Source organism: Carettochelys insculpta, chromosome 18 (assembly GCF_033958435.1).
Source record: "Carettochelys insculpta isolate YL-2023 chromosome 18, ASM3395843v1, whole genome shotgun sequence".
In the NCBI taxonomy this organism is placed as follows: domain Eukaryota; kingdom Metazoa; phylum Chordata; order Testudines; family Carettochelyidae; genus Carettochelys; species Carettochelys insculpta.
This window is the reverse complement of record NC_134154.1, coordinates 30,562,799-30,586,544: the sequence shown is the minus strand read 5'-3', so window position 1 is coordinate 30,586,544 and position 23,746 is coordinate 30,562,799. Positions and strand designations below refer to the sequence as shown.

At 52.8% G+C, this 23,746-nt stretch overlaps 1 protein-coding gene across 1 annotated transcript in view; it reads right to left on the bottom strand.

Moving 5' to 3' along the window:
* SEZ6L (seizure related 6 homolog like) overlaps positions 1–23,746 on the bottom strand; it is a 95,577-nt gene that overhangs the window by 33,786 nt on the left and 38,045 nt on the right. The window contains exon 2 of the mRNA XM_075013052.1: positions 998–1,750. Coding sequence (XP_074869153.1) covers positions 998–1,750 — 753 coding nt within the window. The remainder of the gene's footprint in view (positions 1–997; positions 1,751–23,746) is intronic.

Sequence of the window (23,746 nt, the reverse complement as noted above, 5' to 3'; positions counted from 1 at the left end):
TCCCTGGGAGGAGGGAGTTGTGAGGCTGGCAAGCCCAGAGGAGTGGGGAGAGCCGGGAAGTGAGGAAGAGGGGCCAGGAAAGGCAGCAGGTGGCTGTGGCTTGGAGGGCGCTGGAGCCAGAACCTGGAGCAGAGGACAGGCCTGGCTTCCCCTGCCAGGCGCTGTGGGAGTGGCCCCTGCAGCAGTGAGTGGGAGGACTGCCGGAGATGCCTGCTGGGCAGGGACTGTGATACGCATCCCTGGAAGGGAAACTGCGAAGGGACCTGTCCGGAGGGGCGAGTCGCTGGCGGACGCAGCGGTCCTGGCAGTGGGAGGGCACAGGCGGAGAGGGCGCAGAGGGTAACTGCTGGCAGGGGCATTGTCCTGGGGAGCGACTCCCTGAGTGACAGGAGGTGCCGTCCCTGAGCTGAGCTGAGCCCTCTGTGGCAGGTTGTTACACACATAGCGAGTTTCCCAGCGGTTTCCCAGCTATCACCTGCGGGCAGCACTAGCTGCTAGTCACACGAGGCTCCTGGGTCCATCTCACAGAGCTCCAAAGAGAGTGACTGCAGCACACTGGAGCAGCCCCGCTCAGCCAGCGGGTGAGGCCAGCCCATGCCAGGCACTTCCTTGTGTGCAGAGACTTCCCCCTCGGCGCTGGCCTGGATGCTAAGCCCTCAGCTCCCCGCCCTCCATTCGGCAGGTCCTGCTGCTCCCCGAGAAGGGCCCTCCTGGCCCAAGGGCACCTCTGGGCTACAGTCTCTCTGTCTCTGGCACTGCGCTGCTGGCCAGCACCCCCAGCACCCTCTCCAGGCACAGGGACAAGGTCCCGCTCTCGCCGAAAGTGGCCCCGCCGTGAACTGGGGCCGCGTTTTGACAGCCGGGATCTGCGCAAGCTCCCTGGCAGCTCCAAAAGCACATGCTGCTTTGGCAGCCACAGGGAGCATGTCTGTCCTCTCTCGCCCCGCTGCCTGGCTGCCCCACACCCTCGCCCTGCGGGCTGGGGCCTGGGCCTTACCTGGTGTGCGCTCAGTGGTGATGACTGTGGTCGTTATGATGGTGGAAGTGGTCGTCTCCTGACTTTCTTCGGCAGCAGATCCATTCGCCTCACCCTCTGTGCTGCTTGTCTCGTTAGCCAGGGGGCTGAGTGTGCCGCCCGGACCTGCAGCCGTGCCCACCACCGACAGCTCCACTGCCCCCAGGCTTTGGGAAGTAGGCTGGGGCAGCAGAGGGCGTAACGTAAAGGGAGAAATCTGCAGTGGGGACTGACTGGTTATGCCACGGCTCCCTTTCCTGCCACCCCACAAGGGAAGCTCGTGGGTTGCTTGCTTGGCATCGGTAGCTGCAGTGATCCCGTTCTCCAGAGCGTCCAGCTCCTCGGCAGAGGTGAAGGACGTGAGGCCTGGCAGGTCTGGCTGAGAGGCAGCAGCTTGCTGAAGCACTGGAGGGGTTGTTTGCAGCCTCGGAGGTTTCCTAGCAGCGTTGGCTTGCTCCAGGGAAGGCAGCTTCTTTTTGGAAGGGAAAGTTTGTTTGGTCAGGGCATCCGGGGCTGCAGCGGGCTCTGGGAGAACACCTCTGTGAGGCTGCGGCATGGCCCTGTCCGTCACAGAATCGAAGCTGTTGTCTCCTGACTGAACCGGGCTGGCAGCAGGGCTGTGGGAGGGTGCGCCCGTCTCTTTGCTGGCTGCGTTATTTGGGAGCTCATCGGCGCCGAGTGGGTAGGACCCTGACGGGGCGTTCTTCTCCTCCGAGCTCACGTCTGCGAGAGAGGCTGGGAAAAGAGAGGCAGTGACAATCGGGGACATGAGCTTATGCCTTCCAATCAACCCCCTGGAGAATGGGGGCTCCCCGGACACCCACTGCTCTCAAACCCTGCTGCTGATGTCAGAGCAACAAGAGCCCCGCATGCACTGACTGCAACGGAGGGCTTGGATGCAGCAGAACCACTTCACTTCCCAGCTCAATTCTGTGCTTCCCTGGGAGTCGCAGGGGGTTGAAAGGTTCATCGGCTCAGGCTCAGGGCACTGCTGTAGCCCAGCCTTTAGGGATGGCTACAGTTTTATGATCAGCACCACCTGATATATTTGTCACCTGGAAGCAACTGGTTCAGTTGCTGTTCCTAGTTATTGTCAGGCGACCGCATGCCCAGTGGCACACAGATGCCTTTTCAAGCTGATCGCCTACCTTGGACTCACAGAACTGCTCTTTTGGTTGGAAAACACAACCGATGCCTCTAGTGCTAAGAACGGCCACACTGAGTCAGACCAAAGGTCCGTCTAGCCCTGAGTCCTGCCTTTTGACAGGTGCCCTGGCAGTATTTTAGAGGGAATGCACAGAACCGGTATCCATCCAAGTCAATGGCCTGGCATACATTTGCGGCTTCTGGCAAGTTAGAGAAAGGAAAAGACAGAAAAGCTGAGTCAGCGCTCAACCCTCCAGGTTAGCTGTGGGGTCTGGTCAGAAATAAGGCTCTCTTTCGGACAGCTGATTTACCTCTCGGTGAAATGGGCTCTCCGTGGCACAACAGACACAGGAAGTGTAGGGTAAAATAAAATCAAACAGACTAAACCCTTCTCCCAAAAAGAGCAATGGCGAGGGAAGGCGCCACATGTGCGTTACTGAACACATGTAATGGGAAACCCGCTCATATCTCACACGAGTCTGTTTGGAGCCTGAATCCTCCAGACTGAAGGGTAGACGCAGTGCAGAAGAGGTCTTTTTCCCCTCAGAACAGGGGAATGTGTTTGGAATGTGACTGACGCCTTCCCAGCTGCAGACATCAGCCAGAGTACATAGAAAAGCTCCTCTACGTCCAGTGCCGTGTGGCCCTTAAGTATCTACACGGTGCTTAGCGGCTACAAGAGCTGCTTCAACACTGGTCCCAGGGATAATGACAGACAGACACACTCATCTCATGGTTTCACTGAGCTTCTAAGTGAGATTTTTCTTGGGCTTTCCCACTTCTGGCAGGTCGGTTGCAGTCACGTTTGATTGCACTGCAGTGCCACCGACCACTGGAAAAGCCCGGGATTGTGAGCGTCAGGCCAAACTGATCTGTGACTGACACAGGGTAGCAGGAATGGATATAGAGCTATTTTGAGGTGCATTTTTTTATCATAAAAAATAAAGTGTGTGAAAGAATGGTGTGAAATCTGTTGTGCAAAGTTATCACTGAAGTTCACCATCCCAAGCACGCAGCATGTGCCACAGTGGTAGCTGAATGTCATGTGTGTGTTCAAACGTGACTTCTGCAGCTCCCAGCTCCTGCGGCCTCCCTGTGTTGTCTGTGCTAAATGAGAGTCAGCAAAGCTTTACACCAGGCAGTGGCATAATTGTGGCCCAGAATGGATTTGAATACATTTAACCCTTCATTCAAAATCTATCGCAAAATGGCTCCCGGAAATTTCAAGACTAGTAACTTCAGAACAAATGCAAGGAAATGCCACTTGATGCATTTCATCAACACATGCAATCTATGACCCTGGGAGGGCATGAAAAGAAAACTGCCTGTCTGATTAGGCAAGGGGACATGGGATTTTATTACTCTTTGACTCGCCGGGGCAAGTAACAATTTATCTCACGTATTCAGTGTTTCTTCCTGCTCACAGCATCTCTTGGGCCTGAATGTAGTTCCCTGTATTTGCATTATTCTAAATTAGACAGGAGAAGAAAGCTGGTTTTTATTTATTTATTTATTTATATAATTTGCTTAATTTGCAGGCACTAACTCACCAGCAGTTCTCCGAGCAGTTGTTAGCCAAGCGGCTGCACTGGTTGGTGGAGGCTGGTTGGATAAGTCACATGGTATTGTTTCTGAGCCCCAGAAAGGCTTTAACTTGCCTTCGCTAACACTAAAACTCCCATAAGATCAATGGAAGGGGGATGAACAGGTCACTGCAGGGCCCACAAGAGAATTTGCCCAGCTCTGCCCAGCCAGGCCATGAGGGGAAGGAGAGGTTCCTTCGACCTCCCCAGCGGTTTAATCTGTCTGGGGAGCTCCTGGGATTTGACGGTGTTTCACAAAGCAGCCTCTGTCTGTGACAAGTGGCTTGAAGTCTTAAATTACCCTGAACATTTCATTCCAAGTGAGATTAATCGCACTTAAAGTAGAAGCCCAACAGTTATTTTTGCAGGTGACTTTATCTCCTGCCCTTCAGGCTCCAGGAATTAATCTAGGCCCAGAGTGAAAGGGAACAAAGGGAGGCTTTGATGCACAATCTGAACTATAGGGACAGTTCAGCGCTATCAGCATAGGTGAGTACCACCTCTGTGGAGCTTAGCCATTATTTAGAACAGTCGCTGGTTTTCAGGCCTTTGCATGACTTGCTTCTGAAGTTGTAGCAATAGTTTGCTATAACAGGGGCTTTGAAGTAGGCATGAGAGTTACGTGCTCTGAGCACTGTGGAGACAGCCCATTGGCAGTGTAGCTGGAATGTGGAAATGCTGCAAACAGGGATGGCAATTCACAGGAAATAGCAGAAACAGAGTCGGCTGTTCCCTGAGTGCCCCTTATGGAAAGGCCACTCAGAAAGACCTTGCCTCTGTTTCCCTGTCTTCAGAGGCTCTTTTGCAGACCCCGCTTGCTTTTTCAGTTGTCAAAATACCCCCTTTCTTGGGGTCTGGATTTAGTCACAGAAAATACACTCAAAGTCCCAAGTTCAGGGCCAACAAACCAATGTTTCCCTTCCTGCTCTCAAGCCTGGCTGCCCAGAGAACTCTGAAGTCTTTCCCCCACTTGCTTAAGAGCTCTCCTCTCTTAGCAGGCTACTCCTACCTCTTCCAAGCTTGAATCTTGAACATCCCAAATCCCAGGACTCTGCTCCCTTCTAGGAGGCTTGGCTTAGCATGGCCTTTCCCATCTCCCCTCCTGACCCCACATTTCAGCTTTCAGCTGCTGCCTATCTGGGGAACACAGGATCCCCGGACAAGCGTTAAAACATTGACATGGTTCAGAGCTGATGGTGAATCCAGAAAATGAGGCAGCAGCTCCTGTATTGTCCAGTGGGGGATGTGCATCTTTACCCAGGGCCTGATCTCTCAATACAGCCTCCTCCCGCACACGTTAACACTCTCCCACTTTGATGGGACACCTGCCACATACACCAGCCCACAGGGACCAAGCGCTCAGCTAATCTTCCCACTCACCATCTGATTAACAGCCAGCAGACGGAGCAGCCCAGGCTGTCAGACACTTTGCTTCCCAGCCCATCAGGGGCAGGTTCCTAGAGTTATGGGGGCTAGTGGACTCGAATACCAAGACCGCAAAGTTAGCAGCACACTGTGTTCCCAAGTATGTTCATTTGAACAGCCTCTTAATGCGCTAAACTGCCTTCACTCAGCTCCTTGCAGGATGGAACCTTTGGGCCTTGACGCTGCCAAGACTTATGCAGGTATTAACATTGTGCACTGTGAGTAGCGCCAGCGCCTCCAGCGGCGCGGTTCCCACTGGGCCATGTGCCCACAGGGCAAGTTGTTGCACAGCTGGAGTCTTGATTTACTCTCAGACTTAAAGTTGTCAGAATTCGGGTGGTTTTTTTTCCCAATTCCTGCAGTCAGGACTGATTTTTGGCTAAGATGATTTTTGATTGCTGGAAGTGAAGGAGGTGGGCAGGTTTGGGGCTGGGGTTAGGGCACCTGACAGGGGACTGCAGAGTTCTCCCAGCCCTGATAGCAGGGCTGTTGGGGGCTCCTGCTCAGACACAGGAGGCTGTGGTCCTGGCCCAGTGAAGCAGGGACCCCCCCCAGCCCCGCCCAGCCCAGCCTGCAAGGATCCTAGGATGATGAGTGTGGTGCTGCAGAGGGTGCTCTGCAGGGCTACAGGGCCAGTGACACCTGATTCACCCTGGAAGAGCTGGGGAGAAGCTGCTTTCCCTCTGACTGATCCTGATCAATACGACTTTCCATTGACTTCAGTGCAGCAGCTGAAATTGCTGTTTACCGACATCGGGGGTTTTAAACCGTATGCTGCCAACTCTGCTCTGACTGACAGTACTTTTAGGTTTCTGTTGCCAGGAGGGGTAGCAGATGGCTGATACCTGCCAGAGTGTTTGCTGGAGAAGGGTCACACCCTTACGTCTATAATCAGGTGGTTGCAATGTAATGTTGCTGATTTTGTTTCCAAAGGCGCACAGTGATCAAAATAAAGGAGAGTGGGAAATGAAATGTGGTTCTTCGTGACTTGTTCAGTTTTCATGATGAAGACTGAGCATGTAATTATAACCACTGGGGTCATGAAGGACCCCCCAGGCACTTTTGAAAGACTTGGGGAGCTGTCTATGGTGTCTTGGCCAGATTTCTGTTGGCTTCAAGATTTTCCATTGACCTAAATTCTCTCTGCATTGGGTGGCTGGACCTGGTGCTGGTTTTTGCCTGTGCAGAGCTGTGGACAATCAATGATCAACATTTGTAAAGCGATTTGGGATGTGTTTGGATGAGAGGAACCAAGAATAGGAAACCCAGTGGGTGTCAAGGCACGTTACTCTTTGCATCCAACACCTAAATTGAACGACTGACCTCACTGTCATGCTTGATCTTAAGCACCAAGTGAATTAGGCTGCAGACAAGAAATAGGCCATGAAATATTTTGTCCAGTGCATTTTGGACACAATCCTAAAACTGCAGCAGCTCAGGCTCTACCCATTGGGAGCAGAAGGGAGTTTTTTTTGTTTGCTCTGTAACGCCTGGTTGGTCCCATTACTCCTAATCATTGGATCATGATCTCTTTGCAGCTAATTGCATAAACACCAGGCTAGAGGTGGTCAGTGCAGCAGAATCCAGGCCAGCGTTGACGAGATTGGCAGCCCAGCTGCTAGGCAGTGCAATAGCCAATATTCTGGCCTTAAAGATCAGGACTCTCCTCTCCCCTCCCCTCAGCCCTCCTGGGGGATGTTTGCAAGCCCCAAAGAGCAGATGTGTAGAATGTGCCTCTCTGTACCACTGTTGAACAAGTAGAACCCACTGGATAACTGGAGTTTAAACCGCCTCCTGTGATGTCTACAAAGCCATCGACAATGTCTAAGCGGCTGATGTGCTGTGAGTGCTGCTTGGTCACAGCTCAGGATCCTCTCGCTGTTACTTCTGCTGCTCCACCCGTCTGGCTGCTGTGTCCATCTATTGTCTCGCCAGGTGCTAAGGACCTGCTCCTGCAAAGAGTCATGCATGTGCGTTGTATCCTGCAAGCAAGGTACTAATAAGCTTAAGTGAAGCCTCCGTACAAAGCTGCTGCATCATTCTGCTGCTCTCTCCAAGCCCCCGGTTCACCTCCTCCCTTCTCTTTCCTGTTCCCAGCAGCCAGTGCTCTCCATTCCAGCAATTAGAAGAAGGATTACACCTAAAAAAACACATTCCCTCCCCTCTTAAGAAGCACTCTTAACTATAAAATAAGCATTGTTTTTCTAACTACATCAACAAATATGGAACAACCCACAATATCGTTGTCAGAAACATCACAGCAAAAACACTGTAAATACTATATGACAGTCCATAGTCCAGACAGGTGGTTGTCTGGGTCGGGCAGACCATCTTTCAAACCCAGTTTCTAGTGCAATGTCATCTTTTGTTGGTACTATGGTGAAGTCATCCAACACGGGCTGGGTGCTGGCATCATCTCCCCTTGGTGCATAGGCAGGTGCAAGATAAGAAGTATTTCATACACGCCCATCAGAAAGTCCCCTTTTCTCAATGATTTTAAGAGGAGGTGTGAGTTTATGGTGCTTTTTGTGTAGAATTCCAGGTTTCCTTACTCTAACAAAGGAACCACGCTCCAGCTTCGGTTCCTTAGTACCCCAACGTTTGGCCACGTAAGCTTATACTTCTCTTGAATCTGTCCAACTCTTTTTCTCACGTCATCCTCTTTTGGTGCACCTGGTCTTGACTTTAACAATCCAGCAAAGTCCAGTTTAGTATTCATCTGTTTCCCGTGCGGTAACTCGGCAGGTCGTCTTTGTGGTGTGGTGCGTCATGCAGGCCTGTACGTGTGCAAGAAATCAGGAGAGAAGGTTGTCCATGGTCGCCCTTCCAGTGTAGCTATTTGCAAACCCTCTTTGGAGTTGCTGTTAAACCTTTCAACTTCCCCATTGTCTTGAGGGTAGAACACAGATGATCTTCTATGTAAAATGTTCCTCTTTGCTAGAAGAGTTTCAGATTCCAGGGGAGTAAATTGACTGCCATTGACTGAAACCAGTTCTTTGGGATTACGTTCCCTGCTAAAAACGGTACTGAGGAATTTAATCACTGTAGCAGAAGAGATTTGTGCTGTAAATGCTACTTAAGGCCATTTACTGACAGTCTATTAAAGTGGTGGCATAACAACAGTCAATTGGTGCAGCATCAAAGGGTCCTATGATGTCAATCGCAACCGTTTCCCATGCAGAAGCTGGAAGAGGAACAGGCTGTAGTGCTGGAGTACGTCACTGCTGTCTTATCATGCATTTGGCAAGTGACACAGGATTTTATGATTGCTTCAGTTCGGGAGGCCTCCTCTGGCCACCAATACAGATCCGGCAGCTGTTGTTTAGTTCTGACAATTCCTTGAGGAGTGTCCTGTGCCAGGTGTGTGGGTTTTGAATGTAGTTCTGGCACAAGTAGCTGGTGTGTACCTCACAGCACACAGCCATTAAGCAAAGAAAGTTCATCACAGAGTCTAAAATAAGGCAGCAAAACTGGATCAAGGTTTTTAGGATTGCTGGGCCGTCTCTCTGTGAGAAATTCCCATAGCTTTGTTGGACTGGATGTGCTAAACAAGCAGCTTGGAATTGCTCTCTTGTAGCGGCAGTAAGAGTGCTTTGCTGAGGGAGATCAAGTCGTCCGTTAACTACCCTGAGATTTAAAGCAGCAAAAAAATAAAGCAAATGCCAAGGATAGGAGTGCCTTTATGGACAGTATAGAGCTCTGCAGTTACAGAGCAATCACCAAAAGTCACCGGTGCTGGCAGGCAGCCATGCACTGGAATTTGGTTTTTCAACAGCACACCAAGGGACGTTCGGGTTCAGACAGAGGCACATCTTTAAAGTAATGCAAATAGCCGCAATCAGGGAGCATAGATACCGCTGAGCCGGTGTCCAGCAGTGGCTGGATAGTATGTGATTTGCCTGAAGGTGTAGCAGAACCATTTACACTGCACTTGAGCTGTTCTGGAATATGTGCAGTAGTGATTTTGTCCACGCTCAGCACAGCAACATCCGGTACTGGAACTGCAGGCACCTGTTGACTGGACTGGCTACGGCGGCATACCTTAGCAAAATGCCCCTTCTTTTTGCAGTGATTGCGCTGGGCGACTTTTGCAGGACATCTTGTGTAGCTTGCAAGGTGTTGTGGGGATCCACAGCGAAAGCATGCTTCTGCTGGGCTTGGACTTTGCTGAGCCTGTGGTTTTTCATTACCTTTCTCCTTGAAAATGTTTGCTTGCAGTGAGAGTGGACTTTTCTGCAAAGGAGTCACAGCCTGGACTGGACCTCCAGTATTCATGCTCCTTATTTTGGCTTCTGCCATAGCTGACTCAATCTGGTAGCAATGGTTATTGCTTTTTCTAGCGTAAGTTGTGGTTCTAGAAGCAAGCATTCTCTTGTATAAAGTGTGGCTGTACTTTCAATGAGCTGGTCTCTAATAATCTTATCTGCCATATTCCCAAAGTCACAAGTTACTATCAGACTCCTCAGAGAAGCAATATACTGCATTATAGTTTCCCCTGGTTTCTGCTGACCCTGGCAAAATCTGTAGCAATTAGCTACTACATTCACTTTTGGCACAAAAAAGCTCTTTCATGCAGTGAGTGCAGTCTCATATTTATCATCTACAAGGGGGAGAAGTGTAAAATATTTGTTGCCCTTCTGCTCCAAGGCAAGGGATTAGCAGAGCGTGTTTTCTTACTTCAGAAATTTCTGTCGCACCCATTGCAAGCAGATAAGTCTCAAACATCCAAATCCAGGCAGTAAACTCAACTGGAGGCTCACCTGGGTTTTGCAGAAAGGGTACAGGTGGGTTCAGAGGCAGAAGAGCCATCCTCATTGCCAGAATGTTGTATTGTGCAAGCAAGGTATTAACGAGCTTCAGCAGGACTTTATCTAAACAGGTGAAACCTCCATACAAAGCTGCAGCATCATTCTGTAGCTGTCTACAACCTCCAGTTTATCTTCTCCTTTCTCCTTCCTGTTTTCTGCTTCCGGGATCCTAGCAGCCAGTGCTCTCAGTTCCAGCAATTACTAGAAATATCATGCCTAAAACACCACACGTGCTTGGGTTTCTGCAAGTGAATTGGTCATGAAATACTTGGAGATTAACTGTATGCCTCAAGCTCAGATGACTGCAGTCTGCAGGCCCAGGGCCTTAGATTGGAAGAACCACCGGACAGCCCTGTAGCACTGCTGTAGCTCAGATGAGAAGAACCACAGAGCAGAAAAGTTAGCATAGCTGATGTGCTCAGGGCCACAGGCCCCAGAGCCACCCCACACCAGGTCCAGATTGAAGAGGTTCCTTCTAGCCCAGGCTTTTAGGACGCAAGGCAGCTAGTGCTCTTTCCAACTCACCTTTTATTAAGCTGGAAATTGGGGATCCATGTTTAAGTAATCACTTGGTTAAAAACAATGCCCCCAAGAGCTGCCTGCCAGTGAGAACAGCACTGGGAAAGAAGGTAGGAAAAGGTAAAGCAGATGGCAGCTGCATCCTGGCTCAGGGAGACAGGGATCCATACCCCAGTGCACGAGTCGGCGTTATATGTGCATGTCTGACTTATTTTAGTCCTCTGGGAAAACTCCCCAGTTTGTGCAGAAAAGGAGCGAAGACAGGACCAGGCAAAAGGCAAGGCCCAGGTGACCCAGCCAGGAGCAGGACTGCATGAAACGGAACAGATTCTTAGGAATGTAACAAATCTTTGACAGTGAAAACTTAGTTTCCCATCAATATTTATTGCCATTAGGTGTCTTTCATGAACTCAGGGCAAATTTCAGTTCTGCTGTATTTTGACTGATCTTGCAATAAAAAATCTAGTCTTGGCTGATGCTGCAGTAAGATTGTTGCTGTTAGTTTTGCTTGTAACCTATTTGAATAGTTAATGGGAAAACCAAATTTATTCCAGCAGTAGATGAGATGAATCTAAACTGAGATTTTTCTCATTTAGATTCAAGCTGCAGGGAATACTAAATTGCTTTTGCTGAGCCTCACAGCTCAGCCCAAGGGGAGAGTGGCTTACACACTGGCTCTGTTCAAGAGTAAGGTGAGGAAACCCAATTGCTAAGAACAGTTGTGGTACTCGCCTCTCTGCTGCATCAACGGAATAACTAAGTGAATTGAGAGCTGAGCTTTCTCCACTAAAGATCTGTCTGTGAGTGCTTCCGATGCTTCCTCCAGTATCGGGACCAGTGGTGACTGGGACGGGGGTCTTGGGGGTGGGGGAGGACTGGCCACATGCCCAGTCTTTCTCCCTCCCCAGCCCTGCCTGTGTCTCACCCCCTCCCTGCCCAACCATGCTCTGTCCTTAGAGAAGGGCTGCACCACTTCTGGTGAGTACTGGGGCCTCTCCCCCCCCATATCCGCAGAGTGGCGTGGCCTGAAAGCAGGAGGCCTGGTGGGGGGCAGGACTGCCCCTGCACTCACTGGAAGCTGTGCTGAGGTCAAGCATGCAGGGCAGTCAGTTGCGGGGGCCGGAGGGGGCTGCTCTCCCAGTGGCACCAGCTACTCGTCTCATTTCAGGGGAGTGCTGGGGTCGACAGAACACTCGGGGCTCAATTAAATTGAGTCTCAGCTCTGCTTTTGTCAGTCTATCATTGATTCTAACCACATGCTCATTAATTACTGGCTCTACCGCCCCGTGTGCACAGCCAGAGCTGGGTCCCAGGGACGTCAGTGGGCTTTTGCCTTTGCCTTGCCTGGAAGGAGGATTCAGCCTCCTGCCCCCTTTGCTGGTGCCAACCTCTGCTCTTCTCTCTGAGCTGCAAACTTCTGCTGGCTTTTTGCCTGCTCAGTCCTTCCCTCCCCCTTTCCCCGGAGAGGTTCGTGAGGGTCTCACTCCCACACAACCTGCTGACGACTTGGCAACTGTTTATTTGGTCTGTTTTAATGTTCTTCACAGGTCCCTCCTGGAGGGACCAGAATGAATATTTCAGACACCTACGAGACAGTAATGGCCAGGAAGAAAGTGGGACCTGCTCCCCTGTTACCTCTCTGTTGTTCACTAGGGAAGCCTGGGAAGTGGGTACTGAAAATCTAGCATTTAAGTGTAGTACAGGCTGAAACTCTCTCTTCTGGCACCCTGGGGATCTGACCGGTGCCGGATGAGAGAATTTGCCAGATCACAGCAGTTCAATATTGTCTAGCACAGGCGTGTCCAGCCCACGGGCCGCATGCGGCCCTGGACAGCTAGTAATGCAGCCCACAAGATCGTAAACTTTTAACATTATTATGTGATTTATATACATTAACTATATTATATATTTTATATGCGGCCCAAGACAATTCCTCTTCACTTAATGTGGCCCAGGCAAGCCAAAAGGTTGGACACCCATGGTCTAGCACACTCCCAACCCTTCCACTGCTTACTGGGCTTGGAGAAGACACTGAGGGGTAAATTCCAGCTAAACGACAGCCCAGAACACTGACAGCCAGGCCTGGTGGCTGGAAACAAACTTTATGGGACTGCGTGAGATTTGGCCACACTCGTGAGAAGTGGTCGTCCAGCTAATGCAAATCATGCCAGGTTATGGATGTTGCCAGACCAGAGAGAGTGCTGGACTAGAGAGGTTCAACCAGGATATTAAGAAGGAGCGTCCCAAGGTTATTGGTAGTGTAATGTAGACTTCAATTTTCGAAAGGGTTGTTGCTGTTAACCTCCATTTTATGCTTCCAGAAAAGTGGCTAATTTCTGGTCCTCCGTGAGGATGGATTGACATGGTTCTTTCCTTGACAAAGCATGAAGTGAAACATCTGGTGCTGTGACTCTGTAAGGAAATACTTGCAATGCCTGATGTTGAAAGGGCAAATGGTTCCCTCAGTGAAATGCAGTTTGTCCAGGTCTGGGCGTGGACCGACAGGCACGGTGCTGGCTCTGGCTGCCAGGACCAACAAGGGAACCGCCTACAATTGCAAAAGTGATCAAAGACCTGAGTTTAGAACAAAATCAGCCGCCCAGTAAGCAGGTGCTCTGGTAATGGCAAGCCCACAGAGACATGCCGCAGGCACCGAGCAATGGTTGTGCCACGGTTCTGATATGTTGCCAGAGAAGCAATCTCCACATCCCTCTCGGGACTTTGTGTCCTGCCTCAATGGCAGCACTTCAGGGCAAGTTCTGCATCAGCACTGCACTAGAGAGAGCTTAGGTGTAGAGTGCAGCAAGGAGAAGAAGCCCTGACTTCTATTCACATAACGGATGTGTTATGTGCATGCCTCTCTGCCTCAGTTTCTCTGTCTGTGCAAAAGGCGAGCAAGGCTTCCCGCAGAGGTAGGCAGCGGTTAATGAAAGCGCTCAGCGCACAAAACACTATAGAAGAAGATTGCGTTACGTATTATTTGTAGTGCCAAGCGGCCCCATCGCACTGGTCATTATACTAATATGTAGCAGGAGACCTTCCCTACTCCCAAACTCTTACAAAGAGTGTGCGTGGAGGAGCGGGGAGGAACACAGTCTACAAGCAAGTCAGTGATATTTGTTTGTTGGCTGGCAGAAACCTGGAAGGAGTGGGTGTGGGTGTGGGTGTGGGCTGGGGTATACACACACACAGCCTTAGGGCTGGTGCCTAGGCCTTTTGCCGGACCTCTGCCAAGGAATGCATTTCACCCTGCCTGCGTCTGATTTGTGATTTACAAACAAATAACTAACAGTCTAGTCTTTGCTGCAGAAAGGGCTGAACAGATTTCAGTACTGGTGTCAGGATAACAAAAGAAGAAGTTGCATTAGCCCTATTTTAAAAGATTATTTTGTAAGCACAAGGAGAAGATGAGGAAGGTTTTCAACTGCATTCGTTCCTAGGTCTCTGGATCTAAGCACCAAGTCTTTCATCCCTGAGCTGCATGGGGCCATGCTGGCTGTTGCTGACTACCTGAAATGTGACTGGATGTGGGGTTTGAAATTTCAAGCCCAAACACAGAACATTTAATTAATGGGCCGCCAGGGAAGAGCGGGGGGGTGGGATTTTCACAGCTTGTGTTTGTCAATTAACATTTCTGAAAGGCTCCCCTGCGTCCCTCCAGAATGGCCACCGCGCAATGGGCTCGCACCTGCAGAGCACAAAATTCACCAGTCCTTAGGTATGATCCATTTTGGAGATTTACTTTGAATTGTTCTAGTAAAAGATTTCACTACAGGGGGCTGCAGCGTTACCAGGGCAGGAGAGTTGCTTGGGAATATATTTATAGTCAGACCCCAGAGTATCTGTGATTATATGGACAACACGTCCCCGCCAGCACATAGCGGTCTGGCTTTGTGGAGAGATTGGCCTTTCCTGGGCTCAGCAGCAGGGAGGCTTTATAAGCGCTTGGCTATTACAGCAGGGGCGAGACAGCCGTGGAATAGGGAAACGGGCGAGTTCTCTCCCCCGTGCTCGGCCGTGGGGATAACGGCTATCGGCTCAGAGCTACGCGGGCTCAGGCAGAGCAATCACACTAGCGCACGGAAGTTGGTGGGTCTGGGCTAGCGCACGCTGGGCCCTGCTTCGCTGTCCTCAGGCTTAGAGCGTGTGTCTGAAAACGCCTTTGCCAAAGTTGGCCTTGTGCCCTTGGAAGCTTCTCACTGCAGGCCTAAAAGGGTCGCCAGGAGGAGGGGGGGGCAGCCGGGCACATGTTACTTTCTGCTGCTGTTACCCCCTGAGGAAAGCCACTGGTATGTGGCCTGATTTTGCCGGAGTTCTCAGACGTTACCTGAAGGGGCGGGGGGGTGGGGGGTGGAATCTTTCACCAAACTCTTGGTCTCCAAAACGTTACTCGGTCTTTGAGATTGAAGTCGTGGGAATGGAAACGGGCTCTGGAAGAGGCTGCCTGGCAGTCCTGTCCCCTCTGCCCTGGTGATGACCACGCTTTTGGCTCTTGTGATATCACCATGTCACTAGCTCTCCAATGATGTCATCAGCTCACCTGCCCAATCCCAGGCAGGAAAAGCCTGGGGCTTGAGGCTGAAAAAAACAAAAGCAAAACAAAGAGGCCGGGAAAAAAAATCTTAAAAACACAGGAACTGCCAGCCTGGATCAGAGCCCAGTGTCCTCTCTGGGAGTGGTCAGCGCCAGCTGCTCCTGGGGCAGGTGTGAGAAACCCAGTCAGCAGCTGTGGAGCCATTGTCCCCCTCCCCACCAGCTCTCTGACCCCGGACTTGAGGACTTTTCTTAGCTGTTTTGCTCTGCTTTAGCACAACGCTGCTGAGCACCTTCTTGGGGGGTTGGCACTTGGTTTCAAAAGGCAACAGGAGGCCCAGGTATGTCCCAGTAATTCCCAGGGGCCCCATAGCTGAATTGGCCTGAATCCTAGTCCCTGGACATGGAAAGGGAGTGTGGTCCCAAGCACAGAACTGTGCCCGTAGGGGGATACAAACATTTAGCTCTTGTGCTAAACACTTTCAACCAGGCACTTGCGTTCCGGTGGAACGCTCTGTCCAGTTCCAGGGAACCAGCGCGTCTGCTGCAAAGGTCTGCAGCTGACAGGGCGTCAGTCACTCCTTGGCAAACTCCAAGATGTCTTTGTAATCGGCCGCATTAATCACTTTTAATTTTGCTCATTGCAGATTAGAGGCAGGGAACTTCCAAGCCTGTGCGGTTTGGGGGAGACGTGTGAGCAGCTGGGGAGAAAACCCAAACTACAGAAAGGAATGGCATGGAGGGGGAGGAAAGAAAGGACTGGAAGCCACTTGCATTTCAGTGGAGCCAGGCTGGGTTACGCAACGAGGCCAGTGTTCTGCGCCTGGTGGTGGAAGGAGCCAGGAATCAATCAGGCAGTTTCAGAATAACCTGCCATGGGAGCTGCACTTGGCATAAGTCATGGCACTTTGTGCCCCTAAGCTGCTGCCAGTGACAGGTTGGAGAGTCCCTCGGTCAGCACAGGGAACTGAGGTAGATAAAATCCTCCCCAAATGTCTGCCTAATGCTTAGAATCATAGGGTTTGAAGAGACCTTTGGCGGTCATTGAGCTCAGCCCCCTGCTCAAAGCAGCACCAATCCCAGCTAAATCATCCCAGCCAGGGCTTTGTCAAGCCAGGACTTAAAAACCTCTAGGGATAGAGATTCCCCCACCTCCCTTGTTAATGCATTCTAGAGCTTCACCACCCTCCTGGGGAAACTGTTTTTCCTAATATCCAACCTACACCTCCCCTTCTAACTTCAGACCCTTGCTCCTTGTTCTGCCATCCATTGCTGCTGAGACTGTAGACTAAAGAAGCCCAAATCCCTCAGCCTCTCCTCGTCAGTCATGTGCACCAGCCCCCCCAGTCACTTTTGTTGCTGTCTGCTGGACCCGCTCCGACGTGTCCACATCTTTTTTGTAATGGGGACACAAACGGAATTGGACACAGTGTCCCAGACACGGCCTCGCCAGTGCTGAATAAAGGAGAATAATCACTTCCCTAGATCTGCTGGCAGAGCTCCTACTAATGCATCCCAATATGCCGGTAGCCTTCTTGACTACAGGGCCACACTGTTTGCTCATATCCAGCCTCTCATCCACTCTGACGCCCGGGTCCTTTTCTGACAACCTGCTGCTTACCCCTGCCTGTGTCAGCGCTTGATTCCAAGCTTGTACTTGATTAGGGCTCACTCGTGTTTTCTTTGTTCCCAAGTGCCTCTGAGTTCCATCATTTCCATGGGATGCGGGAGGAGGACCCGAATGACAGCTAGGTAGCTAGCAGTGAAGGCACTGTCAGCACAATACAGGCAGAACTGAACGGCAAAGCAAATTCTCTTGTGTCTTTCCATCACTGCCTGACTCTGTCTCTCTGAGGAATCCTGTTCCTTGTCAGCTAATAAAAGCAATATTAATAGGGGGCCCATTGGCTAGACAAACAGCATCGGCAGTGTGTTATCTCCTGGAAGGCATGATAACATGCTTTATTAGTTTTATGATCACACTATGTTTCGCAATGTTATTCTATCACAGGCTGGGCAATTTTAGTATCAAAATGTATTTTGGAGCAAACAATGCTGGTTAAGGAATAAGTGAAAAATAAATCCTGTAACAGAACCTGGCAGATCAGAGATTAAAGTTAACCTCAATTTGCCAAAGTCATGCTGCACAGACAGTGACTGTGCCCAATAGAAAGCAATACGCGTCTCCAGTTGGAACCGACTGAGAACCGCACGAGGAATGTACACCACTGCGCATGCTCCCATTCCTCACCTCTCCCTGGCTGATAAGGTTTCGAGTGACAGTCCAATAAAAACGCATGGCGGAGCCATGCCCCGGGCTCTTGGCAGGGGAGCAATGCCCTTCAGCAGAACCTGAGTCCAGCTGGGGACAATGGGGTTCGGATCAGCTTTTACTGCTTGCAGATGTTTGCAACATTCTCAGGGGGCCCCTGGAGGCTCCAGGCCTGCACGACTGTGGGGGTTCAAGGTCCAGTCCATGTGGAGGTGCTGGTAGAACTGGGCGTCTGTTAGCTCTTCAGCGAGTTACATCTGGTTTTCTGCGAGGGTCTGGTGCTGCTTTGAGTTGCGGGGGAGGGTCCCGGTGTGTGGGGAGCCTGCTTCTGGTGATGAGCTTGGGGAAATGCAGAGATTGTTGGGAAACCAGAGGAGGGGGTTCAGGAAAGACTTCTGTCGGAATGGGGCCAAGGAGCACAAGCCATGGGGATATACAGTTCACAATGGTGATCGATTTGACCCATGGCCACATGCAGTTTTTTGAACAGTTAGATGTAACTAGCTCCAGAAAGCTCATTTCCCCTTGTTGAACCTTGTTAGCCCCAGGACAGCTGTGAGCGCTGCACACTTGTTCAGATGCTGAGAGATGGTGCATGCAGCCACTTTCCACAGACTTTGCACTAGTGCGCAACTTGAAGGTGTTTTCACTGTATCCAATATCTCGCACAAGTCCTTTGGATCTGAATGCGTTGCAAATCTCTGAAAATCTCACATATCCCAAACAGTGTAGGACCGCTACAGGCTGATTCACAACCCAGGATGACACACTTTGAAGGTAGCCAATGGTCTGACCAACTGAACACGAATGACATCTTTCTTTTTAATTGCAGGGTAAGAATCACCTTAGGAAAGTAACTGCCTCCTCAGCTAACCTATCTCAGACACCTAGTGGTTGTAATCATCCTTCACCTGCCAGCAAGGCACCAGACAGTCATTGCCCAGGCGCTCTGATGAAAACAGTATTTTTGGAGCCTGAGACACTGGTGAATCAAAGTTTCTTTGCGGTTTGGAGCAGCTGGGACCAGTGTCCCCCCGGCCCAGCAATAGTCACCGTGTCTCTCGGCCTGCATCACAAGGCCCCTACGTTGCTTGGGGAGGGAGTGGGAGGAGGCAGAGGAGTGAGGAGGAATAAAAGTGTTTTTACTTGGCTCAGCCTCTGCTGCCCTGGATTGTCTGAGACACATGGACAAAGGTGACAGGAAGACAGAGCTTCAGCGGAATGCCATCTGCTAAGCTCACGCAGGCTAACGTGCAGTAAATGTCATCAAGATACCGCAGACAATTTATCTCGTAACATGGTCGGTTACATTTGTCACCTGTGTTTGTGCACACTGCCACAAATGCCAATAATCCCTTTAGCAGGCAGAGGACTCCCTCCTAACCCGGCTGGCTGCTTAGCCGTGACACACACCAATTAAACCAACAGAAGTAATCAGGGGCGGTACTCAAACTGTAACCTGTTCCATTGCGTGCGGAGGAAGGGAAAGGCATTCACTCTCTGCGTTGGCTCCCTTCCAGCTGCAAACTTCCCTGCTAAGCTGCTGCAAAGCAGGCCGGCCACGGAGCAAACGCTCCTGCGAGGAACACCTCCCACACAAAGCAGTCCTTACTCTGCGGTGGGCTGGAAACCCTGGGGCAAAATTGGAACTCAAGTGACTCGGTGGGTGCACACACACCCCCATTCTGAGCTCTCCTATTTGCAGCTGCATGGCTAACAGGGACAGGGCACAAGGTGCTTGGCAGAAGGATAAAGAGCTGTCACTCCCCCACATCATCTGGTGCTTAGGTACAAGCAGACAAACCCTTCTCCCCTCCAGGCTCATTGATGTGAAATATGCAAAGGACAGAGGGTGCTTTGCGGGTGCCCCTGGCAGCCGAGTGTCTATGGGCAGGCCACTGGGGTTACTAAAGGCCCACCGGTAATGGAGCGGCAATGGCATCCGCTTAGCAATAATATCCCCGGCATCATGTACCTGCAGAAATCCAGCCCTTCCCTCTGGGAGGCTGGACTGTGGCTCTCTCCCGCCAGGCTGCTCTTTGTCTAACTCAAGCGTGTTCGAAAGGCCATGGAGCACCTGTGTGTCGCTCTGTCCTGCGTTGTACCGCCTGTAACTCTCCTATGAAGAGTTGGTGGCTGACCAGAGACTCGCTACTCTTTTTCTCCAGCCCACTTCACGCCAGATGCCGGCTGGGTCCACGGGGGGCGCTGCGCCACCCGCTCCCTGGTGCTGGCAGGAGCCGGGGGTCCGGGGAGACAAGTATGATTCTGTTCCCTGCTCTCTGCTTTCGCGCCCTCCGCAAAGCCCCCCCACAGCCCCTTTCCGTGGCTCAGGCAGGTTCCCGCCTGCCCTTGGAGGGGTCAGACATTCTCACTGCGCAGCCACAGGCCGCTGAGTGACCTGCCCGCCCCCTCCGAAGCGTGGGCGCGGTGCGGCGCAGACCGCACAGCATTTTCCCACCAGCCTTACCCCCACCCCCGGGCTACAGCAAAACGCCCGCTCCGGCCCTGGTGCTGTGCCCCCAGCAGACCTGCACAGGCTACGGCAGGGAGCAGGCTCGGTTCACGGGAGGAGACAGCAGCTGGGAGGGACGCGGGCGTTGCACGGCTGGGAAGCCTCCTGCCCGGACAGTCCCAGGAACAGCGCTGCGACCCCCGGTGCTGAGCTGGGTGCCCAGCAGAGCTCCCCGTCAGCGGAGCGCTTGGGCGGGCGCACAGCAGAGGTTCAGGGGCCGCCCAGCTGACTGGCAGATCACCCGCAGCTGCCCAGAGCTGGCAGCAGCTGTTTCTGACGCACATCCGCACGTCCTGCTGCACAAAACAGCATTTATTCCACTCATGCAGGGAAAACATGCGAGGGAACCCTGGCGCCCAGACTCCCGGCACTGTGCTTGGGGAGAGCTGTGGGCAGAGAGGGGGCTCCCCAAAAGCCAGTGCACGAGGCAGGGAGCAGCCTAAGGCAGCCAATGGCAGACCCTGACCACAGAGACCCCACCCCTAGCCACAACGGGCACAGAGGAGGGTGCCAAGCCCCTCTCTTTTCAGAGCCAAGTGCTCGAGCCAGGGCGCGGTCCCTGCGTGGGAACCTGCCCGCAGGCGTGGTGCCTGAGCCCCCTTTGGAGGGAAGGAGTCAGGCACCTCCGTTGCTCTGCCCAGAGCTGGCAGAGGAGCAGATCCCACCTTGCAAGTCTTTGCCCAGTGTTTGGAGCACTCAGCTGGGCTGGGGAGAGTGGTGGCAGCGAGGGGCCTGGCTGCAGGGGGTGCCCTGGTCACCGGACGAGAGACTCGTTCCTGTCTGCCCGCTCTTCCTGGCTCAGTGACCGTCCCACTGGGGCTAACCCCACGTATAGGCACCGGGCAGGCACAGAGAGATGACGTGGGGGGGATGGCGAGCTCCTGAGAAATTCCCTCTTCCCCTCTGCCGGGGAGGGGCAGGCTCTGCGGCTCTCCCGGCCCAGCTGAGCGCTCTGGCCACCAGGCGAAGGCGAGCTCTTACGGGTGGCACCCCCCCTTGTTCTCGTGGGATGGTACTTCGAATGGAGCGCTGCCCAGCACGCGACTAGCCATGCGGCCCCCTGCCTCCCCCAGCCCGGAACCAGGCGTCGGGGGGTGGCGGGAGACAGGCCCCAGGGGCCGAGAAGCGGGTGGCTCTGCACAAGCTCAGGGGCAGGCATCTTCCCCTCAGCAGAGCGTAGTCCCTGCTAGGTGAGCCCAGCCACTGCCAGGTTCTGGGGGGTCTCGTCCCCAGCAGGGACTCCGGGTTTAGCTGCCTCCTGAGTCCCGCCTGGGGGAGGGCTTCTGGCTTAGTTACCAGCCTGCTGAGTGCCCTCGGGTGAGTTACTGCCCCACTCGGTGCCTCCGTCCTCACCCTGCAGCACCGAGGCCTGGCCCAGCGCTCGGAGGCGGAGGCTGACAAGGGTTGTGTGAGAGTGGGGGACGTTATCACCCATGGGGGAAGATCACTCAGCTGTGTCCGTTTGCCAGGCCCGCCCCGTGTCCGGCTTGGCTGCCATTGTCGTGGTGACAGGAGTGGAGAAGGCGAATGACCCACTGTGCATTCAATGGCACCTTTCAGGGGCTTCAGGTTTTTAAGTCCCGGCTTGACAAAGCCCTGGTGGGATGGGTTAGCTGGGGTTAGGTCCTGCTGTGGGCAGGGAGCTGGACTGGATGGCTTCCTGGGGTCCCTTCCAGCCCTGGGATTCTCTGATTCTATGAACCTATGATTCAGGGGGACACATTTTCAGCTGGTGTAAATCAGTGTAGCTCCACAAAGATGCGGCTTTACACCAGCCAGCCTCTGGCCCAGCCACCCCAAAACCAGGACCTAGAACTGGGTGGGGGGCAGAGGAAAGCCTGTTTAAGCGCGGAGTCTCACTCTGTGTCCAGCGTGACCGGCTAGCGAGCCCTGCTGCCCCTCTGCCCAGCGTGGCTGGTTCTGGATCGGTTCCGAAAGCGAGGGTAACTCAATACACCTGCAACCCCATTGGCCTCCGTGTTTGCAGGAGCAGGACCACCAAGGGCAAGATGCCACCTCCAAACCTGGACCAGTCTGGGATTGCCTTGGAGGTCTCTCATCCAGGCACCAGGATGGAAGAAGGCCTGGCGAGAGCTAGCCAGGGCCCTGGCCAGGGAGATAACACCCAGCCCAGGCATCACACCTTACTCTTTGGTGCCATGGCTGCTGCTAATGACACTTGGGTGTGTTTGCAGGTTTTCCAGGTGAGGAGCCCTCCTCTCGAGGATGGTTCAGACATGCTGGAACCTGGCCAGCTGGCAAAATCTGGACTCCCCACTGGCGCGGAGGGTAATTCCTGCCCTGCCGCCGCCGCCTTGTAAAGCAGTGCCCATGACTGAAACACTGCTCTGGGCTACCGTTGCACAAGATCACTGATGTGTGGTGGGCTTGGGAGAGACCATGCAGCAAGACAATCAGTCTCCCAGCTGACTCATCACCGCCCACAGAAATCCATCTACAAAGGAGCCGGCTTCTCTCCGTTAGCCACTGCCCTGCAATTACCAGCACAAGGAGATGGTGTTCCTGCTGGTTAATTGGAGCTCGGTGACCCTTTTATTCTGACGCATGCGACACGGCATTCTCTGTAGGGTATCACATCCTCCCCTTAGACGTATAGTCTCTGACTCAGCCGCAGCTTCCCCTCACTACATATTTGTGTGGCAACGCCTCCCAGAGGCCAGCCACTGCACAAACTGGCCCCGATCCTGGGAGTTGTATTTGGCCCTCACAGCCAAAGGGAGGCCTCTGGCCTCTGGGCAGTAGCCTGCAGAACAGAAGGTGATGTCTGCCCCCCAGCGTGTTGTGTCAGGGTGCAAATAGATCCACTTCACTCACACACACACACACACACACACACGTAGGGAAAGGGGCCATGGAGTTTTCCTTATGCTGGCAGAAGTACTGGGGTGGAAGGAAGTTACTGCAGAAAGGAACCAACCTTTAGCAAGTAGGACAGCTTGTTTTAGCTCATCCACTCTTTACAGAGCAGCAAGTGGGCTAAGAAGAAAGCACTTAAAGCACTGGAACAAAACCAACCCCAAAACTGCCGGTTCTCACCCTGTGATTAGGCTGTTAGCCTGGGAGCTATTTTCTAACATGCTGCTGCATGAATTGAAATAAGGCTCATGCACGTCAGACTCAAAACACCCATTGACCTCACTGGAGGCAGATCACCCCAAAGTTCTTATTCTGCTTTTGTTCCAAAGGCATCTGCATTTCCCTCGCTTTTGGAACTGATGCAGAACCAGCCATGCCGGGCAGAGGAGCAGCAGGGCTCGCTTGCCGGTCATGCTGGACACAGAGTGAGACTCGGCCTTAGGCAGGCTTTCCTCTGCCTCCCACCACTGGTGCTGCTTAGAACAACACCCAGGAGAGGCAAGTGCAGCAGATGGTGGAGTCCGACAGTGCTGTGCTACAAGCTGAGTCTGCAGCACCGTCTAATGCACCCCCAGCAATGTTCCCCTCCCCTTTCCCACCCAGGTGCAGAATGAACACAAGCCCAGCTGCGGGCGCTCTGCTAATCAGCTGGGCACCACTGGAATCTCCCGGGCGGCCGCCCAAGCTCCCAGCTTACCAAGAACACTGACCCCCCACAAACACAGCCAGGGCACCGGGGACAAGTGTTGCACGTGCAGCAGTGTGCTAGTGGCAACTCCCTTTGGTAACAGTTTGGCAGTGGCCAAAGGGTGCCCACTGGTACCCCTGGACACCAGCCAGCGGCTTTACCGGGAGTTGCGCCAGCCAGTCTGAGCCCAGCCCCCGCCTCGGTGGGTGCGGGAAGGTTCCACTGTTCGAGGGTGGGGCTGGGGTATTGGAAGAGATTTTGCAGCTGTTGGCAGGAGACAGGCTGAGCCTGTGGCTTCTCCCAGCCGGGCTTGCCCTGGGAAAGGCCTGAGCCTAGCGACGGAAGAGGTGCTCAGCTCATAAGGT